At 41.4% G+C, this 20129-nt stretch overlaps 3 protein-coding genes across 6 annotated transcripts in view; all 3 read left to right on the top strand.

The window, feature by feature from the left end:
* The window catches only part of LOC132984445 (gastrula zinc finger protein XlCGF58.1-like), a 33843-nt gene extending 14926 nt beyond the window's left edge, over positions 1-18917 (top strand). For both annotated transcript variants that reach the window (XM_061051306.1, XM_061051307.1), the window contains exon 3: positions 18783-18917. The gene's annotated coding sequence lies outside the window, so the exon portion shown is untranslated. The remainder of the gene's footprint in view (positions 1-18782) is intronic.
* Positions 1-20129, top strand: part of LOC132984485 (zinc finger protein OZF-like) — a 230883-nt gene that overhangs the window by 6609 nt on the left and 204145 nt on the right. The gene's annotated exons all lie outside the window — the stretch shown is intronic.
* LOC132984442 (gastrula zinc finger protein XlCGF8.2DB-like) overlaps positions 10977-20129 on the top strand; it is a 75046-nt gene continuing 65893 nt past the window's right edge. Inside the window, exons 1-2 of one of the 3 annotated variants that reach the window (XM_061051291.1) lie at positions 10977-11227; positions 15850-18917. In XM_061051291.1, coding sequence (XP_060907274.1) covers positions 11062-11227; positions 15850-18398 — 2715 coding nt within the window. In that variant the 5' untranslated portion in view covers positions 10977-11061 and the 3' untranslated portion in view covers positions 18399-18917. Of the gene's footprint in view, positions 11294-15849; positions 18918-20129 lie in introns of those variants that run through there. The other 2 variants (XM_061051290.1, XM_061051292.1) reach the window with 2 other exon arrangements.

Below are 20129 nucleotides of genomic sequence, written 5' to 3'. Positions count from 1 at the left end.
ATTTGAAGTCACCATGGGGCAGAGGTTGTTGAGGATGATCCTCTCCATGGTCTTCATCAGGTGAGAGGTGAGGGCCACAGGTCTGAAGTGGTTAGGCTCCCTGGGGTAAGATGTCTTTGGGACTGGCACCATGCAGGAAGTCAGTACCCTCTCCAGTCTCAGGTTGAAGATGTGCAGAAGGACCTCACAAAGCTGGTCTGCACAGTCCTTCAGGAGTCTGGAGCTGATGCCGTCGGGACCTGTGGCCTTCCTCGCCTTGATCTTCCTCAGCTGACTTCTCACCTGATCAGCTGTTATGTGCACTGCACGGCACGGATGGTTTGTACCGTCTTTTCTTTTCCCGACACTTCACTCCGGCTCTGCATCCCCTTCTCTTCCTCCGTAGTTCTGCGGGGATGTCCGGTCTTTCGGCTGGATGCAACCGAGGTTGGCACAGCGCAGTCAGCTGTTCACGGGTGTAAACAATGGAGCCGTGACTAAATGGGTCTCCCTAGGAAGTTTTAAAGAGTCCACAGAGAAAGAAAAACATCACTAATACTCCAAAAAGAAGAATATCCATGTTTGTTGTTTGGAGTTGGAGTTACTCGCCAAGTTACAGCAATAAAAAGTCAATATTAACAAAATAAACTAAAAAACAATAACGAGGGGGGTCGGAGCTGCTGTAACAAGCGGCCACCCAGAGCGGCGCCGGATACGGGATGCTTACACACACAAGGAATTGAACTTCGGTGAACTGTGCTCTCTTATGTACAAGTATCACAATACGCAAAGAAGAGTAATATGTACAAGACTAAATAAGAAACAGTGTCACCCTGATGGATGAGGCTTCAGTCAACCAGGCCGATCCGGCGGAAATCCTGGCTTCACCTGACCTGAGACTCCCTGCTACCGCAGCTGTCAGCACCGATGCATCTTCGCGGGAGGCGAGTGCTGATAGGACTACTTGGTCAGTCGCGGCCGGGATGAAGCGCCGCTTAATGTTGCGGGAGGCTGTTGCCAGACGCTCAGGGGGTCTCCCTCGGGCAGGGTCTCCAATCGCGGACCCTCCACCAACAATCGCCGTCCCCCACGCAGATGCAGCGACCAGTAGGCCTATCCGATCCGGTAAGCTCCCGTATCATCTCCTCCACCTCTCATTCCCCCCACAACCTTACTTATTGGAGATTCCATAATCAGAGATATCCGCTACTTTAACGCCATTACTCACTGTTTCCCTGGTGCCACTGTCCAAATTATTTTAGATAAACTGCTGCACTTACTTCCCTCTCTCATATCAGGGAAGTTACAAAAAAGGCATTTTATCACCTCAAGAACACAGGAGCTATTCAGGGTTAAGTGTCTTGCCCAAGGACACATTGGCCAGCTGGGGATTGAACCCACAACCTTCTGGTTGTGAGACGACTGACTCTACCAACTGAGCCACAGTTTTTCAAGTCCAACTGTGATCAGATTGCTCCCTTGCTGCTAAAAATTATTACTCACTCTATTGAGAACAAAACATTTTCACAATCCTCTTATACGGCTAATATTTGTTTGATACTGAAACAAGGGAGGGATGACTCACATCCAATGGCGTATAGACCTCTCAGTCTCTTAAATTAGGGCCAGAAAGTGGTAGCTAAGATACTGGCCACTAGACTTGGTAGACATATTCCTTCGTTATTACATCCTCACCAAAATGGCTTCTTATCTGGCAGATATTCTTTTTTTAACACCCCTCGATTATTTAATATAATGTACGCTAAATGCCAAGTAAACAGTACGCCTACAGTTATTTCTCTGGATGCAGAACGTGCATTTGATCTGATCAAATGGAGGTATATGCATGCCACTCTGAGACGCTTTGGATTTGGTGATTTTTTTTATCACTCATAAATATGTTGTACGCATGTCCATCGCTGTATGAATGTAGCAGATTAGCCAGCTTGCGGTCTTCCTCTGACAAGCAGGAGCAGCTCTCAGCATACAGGACACGCAGGTGACTGGGAACAGAAACAGGGACAGGGTGAACATGCTCAAACACTGCAGATGTGCTTGTGGACAGGGGTTCCACACCCTCCAACACCTGTGCAGGCTGAAGGACTCCTGTGACAGCTCCTCTCTTTAAAGTGACAGGTGCAGCGCCATGGTTGAAGACTCTGATGGGGATGCTGGTGGAGCCCTGTGGCAGCACCACAGCATGAGCCACTGAAACAACATGTTTTTTAATGAAACCTTTAGTTGGGCTTAACATCATGTCTCTTTCTGCAGCACCGTGAAGACTTGAATCGCCGGGGACTACATATTCACATCCTGGCTCCAACACTCTTGTACGCGCCACCCTGACAAGGTGTGCCTCATCTTGGTGGCTAGGGTCGTTTACACTGAAGAGTGTTATCTCTCTGCGGCCATAGTCCAGGCGGGCCTACGTCTGTTGCAGGATAGGATGACCCAGGATAACTTCAGTAGTTGCAGCTGTGTCAGCCATGATAAAGTTCACTTGAGCAAACCTGCCCGCAACATGCAAAGGCAGGATGACTTCTCCTAAGACAGCTAAACCATCAGGTCCAATGCCTTAAAGGACCTGTGTTGCAGATGGCTGAATAGGGGGCTTAAAGGAGTTAAAATGATGGAGAGGCAGCACGTTTCTCCGTGCTCCAGAGTCCAACAAAGCGTAGATTTTAACTCTGAACTCAGGATTAATCCTGCAGCTGAGCTGAACACAGCTAAACTTTGTTGCTTCTTTGTATTTACATACAGGTGGGTTTATTGTCCTCAAAACCACATGCATAAAACACCAGTATAATGGTTAAGAGTGTTTGGAGTTTTGTCAGTAAAGTACAAGGTTTGAAACAGAGTATTTTTACAGTTATGTATGTGTGAAAAGTAGAAATGTGAAGATGTACACTAGCATGCTAGGCTAGCACACCTGTTGCTAATGCATAGTAACATTACGGAGCACGTGGAAAAGCTGAGACACATTAAAGGGGTTTGTTATGTTTTGATAATGATTCAGAAATCATACAGAGAGCTAATGTGAACATTTCATGTTCTAATTTATGTGTGTATGTTTCTGGTTGACTCAAGAAGAGACATTATGTGTGAATGTGTAATACCTGAGACTGAGTATGCTAATTTGAGTAAGGAAATACCACAGCTATTCAGGTTAACATTATATATTGTTTAATATGTAATGCAATGTAAATGTAATATTAGTTACAGAGAAGATGTATGTTTAATATGTAAAGGAAACAGAGAATAAATCCTGCAGCCGAGCTGAACACAGCTAAACTTCGTTGCTTCTTTGTATTTACATACAGATAGACCACTGCAGGGTAAAGACACACTCCTCCCTGGCAGCCCTAGGCCAGGTCGGGGGAGCAACACCTACATTTCCCATCAGCCACCTACTTAAAGGGACAGGCTCAGGCCAGTAACACCTGTCACAAGTAGTTTGTTCAGTTGATCAATTAAACAGGTTGTGACTTGCAAAGGAAATTAAAAAGGGATGTAAAGATTCATCGTGAGGCAGTTGAAAATCGATTCAAAGGAGTCACAGTTCACATCTGTACTCTGAAAAATGAATCTTAATATGGTGAGCCTCTGTAGATCAGAGGTGGTCGGCAGATGAAGAGCAAGATTTAGAAACTGAGGACGCACCACCATCTTTTAAATCAGAGGTGTGGAAGCATTTTGTCTTCCCCAAGACAGAAGATGAAAGAGGTGAGAAGATAACAGACGGGACAAAAACTGTGCAGATATTACAAGAAGACAGGGAACTACACAAATAACACACCCAACATGATGCAGCATTTAATCCACACCTAAGAAATATTAAATAATGCTACTTGAACTTATATTGTTCAGTGAAATATTTAAAGTCTGTATGAGATGTTTTTCTAAGAAGAGAGCCTTAAATGCAGACTCCATGAGCATTTTTCTCTGCACTAATTCACTCTCCTGTTCATCTCGACTTAACTGAACAAATTAGAGATTGAGTAATGAGTTATATTTATTAATATTCATTAAATGTATTCATGTTCATAGAAATACATGACTAAAACGTTTCAAATGGAAGTAACTTTACAGTTTTATATTGAAGTATTTTGCGTAAATTCCCGTAAAAGAGTTTATATATGAATGAAACGCTAAACCGGAAGTACAGCCCGGTTTTATTTTGAAATTGCTTGAGTGTATTTCCGGTCCTGGCAGTGGAGGAGCCTCAGCCTTTACTCAGTAACGGATTTGATTTAAAGAGCCCATATTATGCCCTTTTTGGGGTTCGTATATTTCATCTATGTACCTACTTTTGTACGTTCACAATAGCTAAAGTCCGAAAAAAGTGTCTGTTTTCATGTACTGCTCCTCCTTACTCCCTCTACGCTCTGAGTCTGTCAGCTGCACTCTGTTGAGCCCACACTGTTAGACCCCACGTGGGCCAAGTCTGCTCTGATTGGTCTGCCGATCCGCTCTGTCGTTATTGGTCAGTTGCTCAGCATGCTTCTCGGAAATTCACATCCAAGAGTCACAGAAGAAGAACTCAACACTGACGTTACTCTGATACTCTGATAATAACTCTACAACGACACACGTGCTATCTCCTTTGAATTTATGTAAAAATATTGAAACCCCAGCTGAGTGATTTGTACCATGGCTAAAATGAGCAGTGTTACCCCACTGTGTTTTCCAGAATTTTAAATCAGAATCGCAAGAATGTGTTTCCTGAAGTAGAAGTAAATCACTTCTTTTACATAATAGAAAGATTGCCTTCCTTTTAGTGATATCCCTAATACCTCTGACATTTAAAGACATGACATTAAGTGAATTAAATGTATTAATAGACATTAAAGACAAATATTACAACAGTTTCCCTGGAAAGTGTGGAAAGAAAAACAAAAAGACAAATAACACAAAGCTGTTACTGTTTATAAATAAGACAATTAGCCTACAGTAAGACCATAGATCCATGTAAAATAAGAAATAAAGAGCTCCTCCAAACCAGCAAGGAAGAGGTTGTGCACAAAACTCTATAGGCTACTATTATTATGCATGTTTTAAATCTGACTGAATAAAATGAGTCCTGTATTAATTTCCTATGTTGAGCATTTGCACACTTTTAGCCTACAATTTTCCCAGATACTATTTAGTGAAGATGTACACACATCCCAAAACATTTTCATTGTTAATTCCACGGGCTATCATCATTTCTGGGTCATTCCAGCGTCTTTCTGACTGCGGGCGTGTGTAGCCTACGTATACCTGTCTGTCTGCACAAAGACATTTGATAGGTTTGCTTGTTGTACTACGTCAAGATTGACAACAATTTCGACCAATCATGACTGACTTCAGATCTCAGAAAGTTGAGTGCGTTCTGAAGCCGACCACTCATTGAGTTGTTGTGGATAAGTTATTTAAGTTTTCTCCTCTCCACGTTGACGACAATCGCGCAATGTATAATACAGGTGGCTTCTTTGCTACTGATGCAGGTTGCAGGCAAATGCTCAAATGCATGCCAATCGAAAGCGGAGCTGGTGGTCCCCACCACACACACACGCACGCACACACACACACACACACACACACACACGCACACACACGCACGCACACATGCACACACGCACACACGCACACACACACACACACACACACGCACCGGGCTAACAGTAGCTATTCTGACCTCCTCCTCCTCAATCTGTCCCTGCTGCTGGGTCACGTCTCTCTCTCTCTTCCTCCTCCTCCTCCGAAGAATCCAGCTGTGCACTCGATAGGACTGCTTCTGCACATGTCGACGGCCCTGCACTCGCTGCTGCAGTCAAACTTGCAAACGTATTAGTGATTTTGGCACATTTTGCTGCGTCCACTTCTAGGCTTTTTAGCCTTTTTTCTCTGAGCTTCTCTGCGCCCCCCTTGCACTTTTGTTGTTTCTTCTCCATTTCAATTCACACTCACTCACACTCACTTCTCTCCAACTCTGGTCAGCTAGCTTAATGGCAAAATTTGATAACCTTTGGCCGGGGAGGCGAGGGGCGGGCCGAGGAGGGCTGAGAGATTTCATTGGACTAGCCCAATGTCCTTCAAGAAAATCAACCAATTGAGTTGTGTTTCGTGTCTCAAATACCGTCGTGGTCGATAAAAAATAATATACTCTTTTAATTAAATTATGACAGCCCCGGGCTGGCCCAAAAATGTGCGTAGGCCCCCGGTACGCCCGTTGGCCTGTCCATGCCTGATCATGGACTTTGTCGACTGGAGTGAGCTCAACCACCTTCAGCTCAACGTCAGCAAGACAAAGGAGATGGTGATTGACTTCCGCAGGAACCCCAAACTGCACCGGTGAACATCCAGGGCTTGGACATCGAGAGGGTGGAGACGTACAAATACCTGGGTGTTCACCTCAACAATAAACTGGACTGGTCACACAACACAGACGTCCTGTACAAGAAGGGCCAATGTCGACTTCACCTGCTGAGATGACTGAGGTCCTTTGGAGTGTGCAGGACTCTGCTACGGACTTTTTATGACACTGTAGCCGTTTTCACATAGGCACTCCAGATAATATCTAGATATTTACAGGAGGACTTCTCCGGAGATTCTCCCGAACTAGCTGTTCACATATGCTCCTCACAGCGGGGGACTTTCCCGACGTAAGACGTGACGTAAATAAACAACGCGGAAGTAGTGGCCGTAGCAACAGAGTCCTCTACACGACGTTATAATGAGAATATTTGTCTTTATATCAATGCTATGTGTAATCCAATGGAATGACAACATCCACAAAAGAGAGGAGAACAACATACTGACGAACAGAAAACATAATGCAGATGTTTAATTAGAGCACGGAGATCGTAGTGGTCGCGTGCAGACACTTTAGACGGTCACTGTATATAAACGTCATTCTCTTTCCATTGGCTCAAATTGAAAATCTCCGGAGTATATTCGGCTGCGTTCAGACATCAGCTCCTCCGGTTTATCTGCGGAAAAAATACTAGGGGTCTGGCAGGATAAACTCTTGGTAATATCGGAGTAAAAAATGCGTTCACACATACAGCTCCTCCTGGAAATCTCCAGAGTTTTTCAGGAGATTTCTGTATGTGTGAAAAGGGTTTGTGTAGTGTTCTGCTGGGGAGGAGGGAGCACAGAGAGAGACAGGAAGAGACTGAACAGACTGGTCAGGAGGGCCAGTTCTGTCTTGGACTGTCCTCTGGACTCTGTAGAGGAGGTGGGTGAGAGGAGGATGTTAGTGAAGCTGACATCCATCATGGACAACCCCTCTCACCCCCTGCATGACACTGTGGGGGCCCTGAGCAGCTCCTTCAGCAGCAGACTGAGACACCCACCCTGCAAGACAGAGCGCTACCGCAGGTCGTTCATCCCATCTGCAGTCAGACTGTTTAATCAAAGTCTTTAACAGCATCACCACCTCATGACTCATTTCAATAATGCTACACACTGTGTGTGTTTTTGATAACAATAACTCTTTCCACAAGTGGAAGTGTACATACCTTGTAATATTCTATTATTAGACTAGAAAAGCGCTATATAAACTCAAGTCCATTTACTATTTACCATTATTGTATTTTTTTTATTTAACTGATGTAAATGTGTTTGATTTTTAACTTCTATTTTTATTTTTAATAATTATATTCCCGTCCCCTGTTTTCTTGAGCTGCTGATATGCAAACATTTCCCCCATGGGTGATCAATAAAGTTTATCTTTATCTTTATCGTTATTGATTACAAGATTCTGGCTTCATGCAAACAGAGTAAAAATAGGTCTGGACTCCATTATAGCAGAAACTCAGACGGGATTTATGACAAACAGACACATTAGTTGTAATATAAGACTCATCTTAGATTTGTTAGATTATGCTGATGCAGTCAAATTGAAAGCACTTCTTTTGTTTCTGGACTTTTACAAAGCCTTTGACACAATCGATCACAGATTTCTTTTGCAATCCCTCAAGACATTTGGTTTTGGTACTCGTTTTGTCAACATTGTTAACATGTTTTAAAAGATATTAACAGCTCAGTTGTAATCAATTTAAATACATCCAAGAGATTCCAAATCAACAGAGGGGTAAGACAAGGTTGCCCAATTTCACCCTTTTTATTTGTCATAGTCACCGAACTACTTGCAATTAATATCACAAAAAAACTTTAAAGGAATTACGATATTTGAAAGAGAGTTAAAAATATCCCAGCTTGCAGATGATACTACGCTTTTTTTAAAGGACAAAGACCAACTGAGTAACTCTATTAAATTAATAAAGGAATTCTCCAACGCCTAAGGCTTAAAGCTAAATATGTCTAAATGTGAAATGTTATCCCTGCATGACTCTAATGAATCTGTCATTGAAAATATCCCAATGAAGGATTCTGTCAAATATTTGGGAACAGTTATAACTAAAAATCTCATAGCTAGACAACACTTACATTTCTCAAACAGAATTCAGAAGACTAAGACTATATTTAATAACTGGCTTCAAAGGGATCTCTCTATCCTCGGTAGAGTTCTCCTCTCTAAAGTAGAAGGTCTGTCCCGGTTTGTGTGTCCATCCATCTCTCTTTTTGTAAATAACTCTACATCCTCAACTATAAACATTAGTTTTGGAGATTTTATATGGAAGAACAAACCACATAAACGTAAAAAAGCTTTTCTAACAGTAAAGCAGAAGGTGGCCTAGAAGTCCTAGCATTTGCAGGATATTTAATACTTTCAGAATCAGCTGGTTAAAACAATGTCTTAAAAACCCCAACTCAACGTGGTACTTTATCCCAAATAATATCTTTAACAGAATAGGAGGTCTCCCCTGTCTTTTGACTTGCAATTTTTTTTGCCAGATAGATTGCCAGTTAAGTTATTAAAATTTCATCAACAGGCCCTTTTAGCTTGGAAGCTTGCTTTTGTCCACAATTTCTCCTCTAACAAAACCTTCCTCTGGAACAATTGTGACATTACTATTAGGAATAAATCCATATTCCTTACAAATTGGTTCCAGAGAGACATGAAACCCTGGTTCAACAACAGTGTGCGAGTACTGCTCAAAGCCAGGGATGCAGCATTCAGATCAAGGGACAGGGAAGCATACAGCAGAGCAAGAGCAGACTTAAACAGGGGGATCAAATCTGCTAAATTACAATACAAACAGCAGATTGAGGCCAACTTCAAAGACAACAACCCCTGCTCCATGTGGAAAGGCATCAGGAACATACAAACAGACTACAAACAAAGCCACCACACCTCCACCACCGACACCTCCCTCCCAGACCAGCTCAACTCATTCTTTGCTCGCTTTGAGGATAACTCTAACAATGGAACCCCCACCCCCACCCCCCACACCCACAGAGAATGACCAGCCACTCATCCTGCAGACTCATCAGGTGAAGAGGGCCCTCCTCAGCATAGACTGCAGCAAAGCAGCAGGGCCAGACGGGGTCCCTGGACGAGCGCTGAAGGCTTGTGCAGACCAGCTTGCTGCAGTCTTGACACCAATATTCAACAAGTCACTACAACAAGCCACAGTCCCCACCTGCCTGAAAACAGCAACAATCGTCCCAGTGCCCAAAACATCGGTAATTCACTGCTTTATAATTGTCTATTTATTCATTCAGTCACTGCACAATAATAACTGTATATACTCTGTCACTGCACTATGACTTCACTTATTTGCACTATATCTCTATATTTATATTTGTTTAATTAATCAGTCACTGCAAAATAATAACTGTATATATTCTTTCAGTCACCACAACTGTCTATTTATTTATTATTATTATCATTCATTCACTGAACAGCAATTGCTCTGGACACTTTTTACACACTTCTCTCTCATATCACCACAAATATATTGTTGTTGTTTTTGTAAACGCTGCTGTTGAAGATTGCTGCTAACAAAGTTTCGTTGTGTCCTTGTATACAATGATAATAAAGATTCTATATATTTACAATCTCTTTGAGGATTCTGGCAACATGTTGTCTTATGAAATGTTTATGTCAATACATAACTTTCCAATCCCCGTCAGAGAATTTAATTCATTAACTTGTGCTATTCCAAAAGGATTGATTCAACTGGTTAAAAACCACTTAACCTACGGTGCTAATGACATGCTACTAGATGGACTTAATCTGACAGATAAAAAAATTTAACAATGTTCGCCGGATATTTAAAAGAAATAATAAATTGGTTCCAACTGGAGATCTAAGCTTGAGAACATAAACTGGAGGAGGGCCTGGCTTTTACCTTATAGATACTGTACCATAAACAAAGCTAAAGAGGTACACTTGAAAATACTACATAAAATGTATCCTGTTAACTGCCTCATTGCTAAGTTTACAGATATTGAGGCTGAGTGCACTTTTTGCAAAAACGATACAGAAACAATTTCCCACCTTTTTTTGAATGTGAATTATCCAAAAGATTCTGGAAAGACATCAATCTCATTTTTTTCCGGCTGCTAATTGTGTTTATTCTCTAAACCTGAAAGACGTTGTTTATTACTATGATAATAAGGAAAATATTGCTCTCTAAAATGTCATAAACTTCATTATACTATATGCAAAGTTTTTCAGTCACAAACAGAAATTCTCAAAGTCACTTCCAAAGTTTTAAATTTTTCATTGAGAATTCAAGTCCCTTATTAAATCACTTCTTTTAATCAATGACAAAAAATGCATCAAATTCATGAACTAATCATGATTTACATATTTATGTATGAGTTTTTATGAGTGTATTTTATTTTATATATTTTGTAATTGTTGTCCTGTCTCCTGTACTGTATGTTTTATCTTATTATTTAATCTGTATTTAATTGATTTATATGTGTTAATGTCTTCTATTATCTGTATATGAACACCCTTATTCTTGAATTAAAAAAAAACGACACACGTGGTATCTAAGAAAGAGCCGGAAATAAACGCTACATCCTGTATTTCTTCTTCTGACTTCAAGATGGTGGACCGGGTGCAGCATGTTTTCTGCTAGCTTCGTCTGCTTTACCTTCCAACTCAATTCTATGTGATCGTATGAATCTCTAATACACCATACTGACGCTTTATCCATAAAGTGCTCCGGAAACTGCAGCATGAAGACGAAGAAGAAGCTCTCTTCAGCCCGCAGTAGCTCGGAGATTGAAGACCACGATGATGCTAAGATGGAGGTCTCTACCGAGAGCTCCAAAAGAAAAGAGCCTTTCTCAGCAGCGAAGAATCCACCAGCAACTAAAAAGAAGGACACTGACTCAGAGGAAGGTAGGGAAGGAATGAACGAAGTCCTGGACGCAATAAAACAGCTAACTGGAAAAGTGGACACGCTAGGTACACAGATACAGCAACACTCACTTATGCTAGCTAACATAGCTAAAGCTGTTTAGTTCAATGCGGCAGAAATAAAGGACTACAAAGTCCAGATTCAGACCACAAGCCGAGAAGCTTCAACTTTAAAGGTGAACAATGCAGAGTTGATGAGAAAGAGTCCTGGAACTCACTGCTGTCAAGTTAGCCCGCGTTTGATTTTTGCTGCTCATTTATCTGCTCCTTTACGGTAAAGAAGAAGAGAGTCGCTCTGACCCATGTGACACTGGACTGAAGGTAGATACTTCAAAATAAAAGCACGGCAAAAGATTAGATAGATAGATTGAATGCAATGTGATTTCATGTGTTTTAAATTTCACAGGAGAGTTTTAGTTTGTGAAGACAGGATGCCTGAAAGTTAATTTTCCTAAGAAGTGGATACTTGTTGTGCAGATAGAAATGTGTAGTAGTCCAGGACTTGGAGCGCCTGGAGCATGTAGGACTCTTCTTAGTTGTTGATAGTTTGGAGTAAAGGTGGTGAGAGGGGTTGTCCATGATGGATGTCAGCTTCACTAACATCCTCCTCTCACCCACCTCCTCTACAGAGTCCAGAGGACAGTCCAAGACAGAACTGGTCCTCCTGACCAGTCTGTTCAGTCTCTTCCTGTCTCTCTCTGTGCTCCCTCCTCCCCAGCAGACCACTGCATCGAAAAGTGCAGACGCCACCACAGTGTCATAAAAAGTCTGTAGCAGAGTCCTGCACACTCCAAAGGACCTCAGTCGCCTCAGCAGGTGAAGTCGACATTGGCCCTTCTTGTACAGGACGTCTGTGTTGTTTATTTACGTCACGTCTTACGTCGGGAAAGTCCCCCGCTGTGAGGAGCATATGTGAACAGCTAGTTCGGGAGAATCTCCGGAGAAGTCCTCCTGTAAATATCTAGATATTATCTGGAGTGCCTATGTGAAAACGGCTACAGTGTCATAAAAAGTCCGTAGCAGAGTCCTGCACACTCCAAAGGACCTCAGTCATCTCAGCAGGTGAAGTCGACATTGGCCCTTCTTGTACAGGACGTCTGTGTTGTGTGACCAGTCCAGTTTATTGTTGAGGTGAACACCCAGGTATTTGTACGTCTCCACCCTCTCGATGTCCAAGCCCTGGATGTTCACCGGTGCAGTTTGGGGTTCCTGCGGAAGTCAATCACCATCTCCTTTGTCTTGCTGGCATTGAGCTGAAGGTGGTTGAGCTCACTCCAGTCGACAAAGTCCATGATGACCTGCCTGTACGCCTGTTCGCTCCCCTTAGACACACACCCCACGATGGCTGTGTCATCGGAGAACTTCTGCAGGTGGCAGCTCCCAGAGTTGTAACAGAAGTCCGAGGTGTACAGGGTGAAGAGAAAAGGGGAGAGAACTGTCCCCTGTGGGGCCCCTGTACTGCAGACCACCATGTCAGACTCACAGTCCTGAAGCCTCACGTACTGAGGGTGAGGTAGTCCGTTGTCCATGCAGCCAGGTGACAGTCCAGTCCCGCCCTCTCTAGCTTCCCCCTGAGCAGTGCAGGCTGCATACAGCGATTAGCGTAGCTATCAGACAATTTGATTAAGTCATCTTTAATCTGACCAGCACAAATAGTCTCGGTGATTGTCGTACTATATATGGAAAGTTGTTTATCGTGGTTATGACATTGCTATATGACTGCGTGTGGTTATGTGGGTCAGTGACAATTAAGGGTTGTTCAGATGACCAATTCAAAAATCTTTTAAAAACACAATTTTAAAGCATGCATCAGGTTCATTAAAATGTGAGATTTGTATTCATGTTGGTTTTGTGTCATTTAAAATTACATTTACACTATTTCTTTCAAAAAGTAAGACTGAATGGACCTAAAAATGTCAAGTGGTGTAAACACTGAAAAATTAAGAATATTTTATACCTCTAGAGTATATGTAAGTGTACTCATAATTGTAATTACTTCATTTTAAAATAGCACAAGAAAATAGATTTTATTAGGATTATCCTTATATTTATAAGTTATGCCCTTTTTCAATACTGAGCGGGACACAAAGCTGAAAACACCTTTGTTTTCTAATACAATTTTGGCAAATTATGTAAAAATTGTTAAAAAAAACATGTTATTTCACTGCAATAGAGGACTACTTTTATTCCACTTTAATTTTCCTGTATTTTATTATATTTTGATGATGAGAAATACTGGTTACACCAATTGACACAAACCAGTTACACCAACTGACCATGCTGCTTCTACAATCAAAGGTCATTGTTTCTTGAAGAAATTGTTGTTAGCTTCCTCCATTTTATGTTTGCTCCACCTACCAAAGTGCACAGAATACCAGTGCAAACCTGTAGTGTGCATGTTTGCCTTAAACGCAGAATAGCATAAAACTGAAGTGAATAGATCTGCCTTTTGGATGGGTCTCATAGATCGGCAAATTCTTACTGATACCTGATCTAGCTGTCTTAGTCAAGATGGGACTGACATCCTATACCATCCAATAATTGGATCGGTGCATCCTTAATGAATTCATATCTTCAGTAAATTACACCAAATCTTCAGGGGGAATTCATTTCTTCAGTATTTGGAATAAACTCAAGGTACTTGTGCCCTAATGAAAGGATAAGAGATTAGTGAAGAAACCCCTTGCCCCAATTATGACCCTATGCCCTATTGATGATTTGGCTATCCTAGCCTACGGCCCTAGTTGCCCCTGCAACCAAAACAGCATTGCCACCTTCAACAGACCCAGGCTCTGTTTACAGTATGTGAGTTAGCCATGTTTTGACAACGCTTATACTTACCACCCTACAACATTGGCATTCACAATTCAACCTTGTAGACCGAAGGGTAGCAAGAACCAGATCATCACTGGTGTTGTCAAGTGGGACCCTCCCTTCACCAGATGTTCATCCAATTAGGTCCACAACTTCCCTGAAAGGCTAGACAGTCAGCTTTGGCGTCCTAGAGACACCCCCCTCAACGCCCACCATACCCACAGGCATCACTTTTACATCTCTCCTTCTTTACATCATGGCCATCACAGCCCAAACAGCATTGCCACCTTCTATAGTACCAGACTTTGGCAAGCAAGCTCCAGGTAGTGACAATGGGGTAGAAAAGAAAATGTTTATCTGAAAAGATAAATCTTTGTTAAGATTGGCCTTTAATTAAAAAAACTTTTTTCACAACACACGAGAGATGCGTTGTTAAAAAAAGTAACTAAGTAACTTTTACTTAAAGTACATTTTAAACGAGTTACTTTTACTTGTATTTAAGTAAAATTTTATCAAAGTAACAGTACTTTTACTTGAGTAGAATATATTAGTACTCTTTACACCTCTGCACCACTGAGACATTTTTGCCTACATACCCCAAATATTCTCTAAAAATTCATAAAAAATAAATAAATTTTAGACTAGGTCCTCAAAAAAAAAGAATGAAAGCTTTTACTGAACCGCAGCTTATAGTAAGCAGACACGGAGAGTCCGGCTTGTTTCTTGAGAGTCGGGCCGTTTATTACGCACACAGAGCTCAAACTGCACATACACTTTAGATACTGACTCGTTTCTCTGCTGTGACACTGCCCCGGTCCCCGGCATCAACTATGTGACACGCACAAACACACCGATCGTACACACACACTCGCAGCCGCTCTCCCTCTCCTCACTCGCTTCAGCACCCACACATGCGCTCTGAGCTATAAACAGACAAACACTACTCGGTAAGAGTTTGCAGAGTCACAAAGTAAGTTGAAACCATAGACTGTAAACCAACGAATGTCAGACGGAAAATATAGTTGACTTTGCAGATGCCTGGTCTGGTTGTAAACGTGATAACGATAGTAAACAATGGGTCCTTCAAAAGCCGCGGCCCCAACACATCGGCCGGAATATCACCAGTTTATTCAACACCAGTTAAACCAACGACACGCAGTCAATATAGCCACCACGATAAACAACTTTCCATACAGTACGACAATCACAGAGACTATTTGTGCTGGTCAGAATAAAGATGACTTAATCAGATTGTCTTTTAGCTAGGCTAATCGCTGTATGCACAGATGCAATGCTAAAGTCATCACATTAAATCATACCCTTGAATCTACGCTACTGTGATTGGCTGAATAGGAAGGAGACATCTGATTGGTTACAGACATTTCCCTGCTGAAAAAAATGCATTTGTGAATCTAACTCGTAATATTTACAGTCTATGTTCTAACCAAGGCAGGGGAGTCTCAAAAATCCCACACACAAATGCAGTGAGGTTCACAAATGAGAAACAGTTTGTAAATGCAGACTGAACACTTTATATATTTGTGGATTTCTATTACATATATACAAAACTATAAATATTTGTGAATCAGAAATACATTTGCGAATCTTATTTTTTTATTTGTGGATTTCTTTTACATTTATATAGAATGAAATATATTTGCGTGTGCATTTGTGAATATTGAGACTGATCTAACTCCATACTTTTCAGCCATTAAAAATGTAATCATTTGACAGCCCTTATTAATATTAAAAAAGCAGTACTGTTAATGTTTGTTTACTGTGTCCTGCAGATGTCCAGCAGCTGTTGGTGACTAAAGAAGAGCTTCCACCTGAGCAGCAGGAGTGGAGCCACATTCTGGACCAGGAGGACACTAAGCCCCAACACATTAAAGAAGAACATGAGGAACTGTGGAGCAGTCAGGAGGAAGAACAGCTTAAAGGACTGGAGGAGGCTGATACCACCAAATTCCCCTTCACTCCTGTCTCTGTGAAGAGTGAAGATGATGAAGAGAAACCTCAGTCCTCACAGCTTCATCAGAGACAAACTGAACAGATGGAAACAGGAGTTGATGGAGAGGACTGTGGAGGAGCAGAACCAGAGAGGTACTCAGATCCAGACAGACGTTTACAACCAGAGACTGAGGTCGAGACTGAAGACTCTGATGAACCTGAGACTGATGACAGTGATGACTGGCAAGAGACAAGAGAAGATCTGTCAGAATTAAACTTGAAAAATAAGAAACTAAAGACTGGTAACAGACCACATAGTTGCTTGGATTGCGGAAAAAGATTCAACCAAAAAGGGCATCTGACCATTCACATGATGATTCACACTGGACAGAAACCCTTCAGTTGCTCTCAGTGCGGTAAAAGATTTAACCAAAAAGGGCATCTGACCACACACATGAAGATTCACACTGGAGAGAAACCATTCAGTTGCTGTCATTGTGGAAAACGATTTAGAGAAAAGGGGGCTCTGAAGATACACGTTAAAATTCACACTGGGGAGAAACCCTTCAGCTGCTCTATTTGCGGTAAAGCATTTCAAGAAAAAGGATACCTAACCAAACACATGTTTGTTCACACAGGGGAGAAACGCTTCAAATGCTCTGAGTGTGGTAAAAGATTTAATTTTAAGTCTAATTTGACATATCACATGGCAAATCACAGAAGGGAGAAACCCTTTAGCTGCTCTGAGTGTGGTAAAATGTTTTACCTGCAACGAAAGCTGACTAGCCACATGATTACTCATATGGGAGAAAAACCCTTCAGCTGCTCCAAGTGTGGTAAAAGGTTTAGTTCGAAGAGTAATGTGGCCAGTCACATGATGATTCACAGTGGAGAGGAAGACTACAGCTGCCCTCAATATGAGAAAGGATTTGCCAATAAGTCTAGTGTGACATATCACAAAAGGGAGAAACTCTTTAACTGCTCTGAGTGTGGTAAAAGGTTTAGCATTAACAGATACCTGACCAATCACATGATGATTCACAGAGAGAAACGCTACAGCTGTTCTCAGTGTGAGAAAAGATTTACCCATAAGTCTAGTTTGACAGATCACATGGCAATTCACACAGGGGAGAAACCCTTCAGCTGCTCTGAGTGTGGTAAAAGGTTTAGATTGAAGAGCAATCTGACCATTCACATGACGATTCACACTGGAGAGAAACGTTACAGCTGTTCTCAGTGTGAGAAAAGATTTACTTATAGGACTGGTTTGACATATCACATGACAACTCACACAGATGAGAAACCCTTCAACTGCTCTGAGTGTGGTAAAAGGTTTAGTACTAAGATAAGTCTGACCCAACACATGATGGCTCACAGAGAGAAACGCTACAGCTGTTCTCAGTGTGAGAAAAGATTTACCCATAAGTCTAGTTTGACATATCACATGGCAAATCACACAGGGGAGAAACCTTTCAGTTGCTCTATTTGCTGTAAAGCATTTAAACAAAAAGGAATCCTGGCCTCACACATGTTAGTTCACTTAGTAGAGAAACCTTTCAGCTGCTCAGAGTGTGAGAAAAGGTTTAGTACTAAGAGAAATCTGAACAGTCACATGATGATTCACACTGAAGACAGACGCTACAGCTGCTCTTGGTGTGAGAAAAGATTTACCCGTAAGTCTAGTTTGACAAATCACATGGCAAATCACCCAGGTGAGAAACTCTTCAGCTGCTCTAAGTGTGAGAAAAGGTTTAGAAATAAGAAAAATCTGACAAATCACATGACGATTCACACTGGAGTGAAACGCTACAGCTGCTCTCAGTGTGAGAAAAGATTTACCCATGAGTCTAGTCTGTCAAATCACATGGCAATTCACAGAGAGAAATCCTTTAGATGCTCTGAGTGTGGTGAAAGTTTTAGCAAACGAATAGATCTGACGACACACGTGCATACGGGAGAAAAACCCTTCAGCTGCTCTCAATGTGGAAAACAATTTAAAAAGAAGGGGAATCTGACCCGACACATGGTAGTTCACACAGGGAAGAAACGTGTCAGCAACTCTGTTTGCAGTGACAGTTTTACTCAAACAGGAAGTCTGTCCACAAACATGTTAGTTCACACAGAAGAGAAACCTTTCAGCTGCCTTGAGTGTGAGAAAAGATTTACCTGTGAGTCTAGTTTGACATATCACATGGCAAATCACACGGGAGATAAACTCTTCACTTGCCTTGAGTGTGATACAAGATTTTACCTGCAAGGAAGTCTGACCAGACACATGTTGGTGCATACAGGAGAGAAACCCTTCAGATGCTCTGATTGTGGTGAAAGGTTTAGTCGTAAAGGAAATCTGACCAGTCACAAGATGATTCACACTGGAGAGAAATGCTAATCCTGTGCAATTTACCTTAAGTGGAATTCTGGCCACACACGTGAGGTCATACAGAAGAGAAACCCTTCAGCTGCTCTGAATGTGAGAAAATATTTAAGCAAAAAGTGCATCTGACCACTCAAATGATGATTCACACTGGAGATGAATGCTAGTCCTGTGCAATGGTAAAAGTGATCCAAAGGAATACAAATTAACATCACTGATGTGTATTCATAAGTATGTATTGACTAACAGATGTATAACTGCTGTTATAAAGGGATATAAGACAATTCTATTGACAGAAATCTGTCTACTTTTTTGACATGGATGTTTTGTTGCTGACATACGAACCAGTAAAATGACATTTGAATTGGAAGGGTTAATATGAAACAGTTACAGTGTAAGTATCCTTCTCTCCTGATATCTTCTCTTCTTTCTGTCACTCTGTTTCCTTGGAGGCCTGTGTGTTGGGTAGCACAAGTTCTTCAGACAGCTCATGTGTAACCTTGTAATAAATAAACTGATGTAGAGTGAGAAAGACTTTCATCTACTTGTGTTATTTTGTGTGGAGTGTCTAAAGTCTCTTTGGTAAAGAAAAGGAGTTCAGCAGATCCTGATGCAGAGCGACCACAGTCAGATCAGGTCCAGGTTGATTTCACTGAAAACCTTTAACCCTTAATAAGAATCCTGCAGTCAGAATACAAAATAAAGAAAATCTAAATGACACCTGAACATGCACAGGATTAATTAAGAGTACAGAGGCCACTGGGCACAAAACTACTGCAGCCTTTGATCACAAACTGAATGACAACACCTGTAGATGTCATCTGGCATTCTGGATTTACTCAACATATTGTTAGAAGAAACAATAGAAATGCATTATAGCCTTTAGTGTGTATAACTAAATGGTATATGGATAGAAACACTTCAATTGTGTGTATATTTGTTCTGTTATCATTTCTCTCTTTGGCTTCATTTTTGCTGCTTCACTTCTTATACATTTTCTGCTAAGAGGAGAATGATTCTTCCATTGGTCTTGGTGCTATCCAATTCCCACGGTAACCTGATTCGTCATCAATCATAAAACTTTTCTTATTTGCAATGAAAGTAACTGCTTTCATTTATGAATATTTTAACACAACTACAAGCAGACGTTTATTTATTTCATGAACAAAGTGAAGCCATGATGCTAGAGTTGGTGGAGTTTTTAGAGCACTGATGAACATTGGTGCAATATTGGGGTATCAGGAACTGATTTAGTACATTTGTGTATTGACTGTAGAAACAGGACTGAACTATTTACTCATGAAACAGCGACTTGGTTTGTTTCCTTTTTTTTTTTTTTACCATAATAGGATTTCCTGATTGTTTTTTTCCATGGCGACATATAAACTGACAGGTTTCCATGTATTCCAAAGTAAACATTCTGTGCTTTGGTCCTTTGACACGTCATTCCAGAACCCTTGTAGCTCATAACAACCCCAGATTCTGTGGTCAGTCAGGTCAGTCTTGTGCATAGACAGAGCATCGCCTATCACCACTGCTCCACAGTCATGAGTTTCTTTTGACTCAACTTCTCTGATCAGCTGACATGAAGTGCAGACACACAAGTGAAAGCTTAGAAGGTAAGATGGGTTTACCCAGGTAAAGGATTTTCATCCCTTCACTTATCAGGACTTACTTCTTCAAATGTTAACAATCAAAAGCATTTCTTATAGTGCTTTCTTATATAGTTGAGTGCGCATGCGTCAA

The sequence above is a fragment of the Labrus mixtus genome, chromosome 12 (assembly GCF_963584025.1).
Source record: "Labrus mixtus chromosome 12, fLabMix1.1, whole genome shotgun sequence".
NCBI classification, from domain to species: domain Eukaryota; kingdom Metazoa; phylum Chordata; class Actinopteri; order Labriformes; family Labridae; genus Labrus; species Labrus mixtus.
Note: the sequence above shows the minus strand (reverse complement) of the source record. Positions and strands in the feature narration are given on the sequence as shown.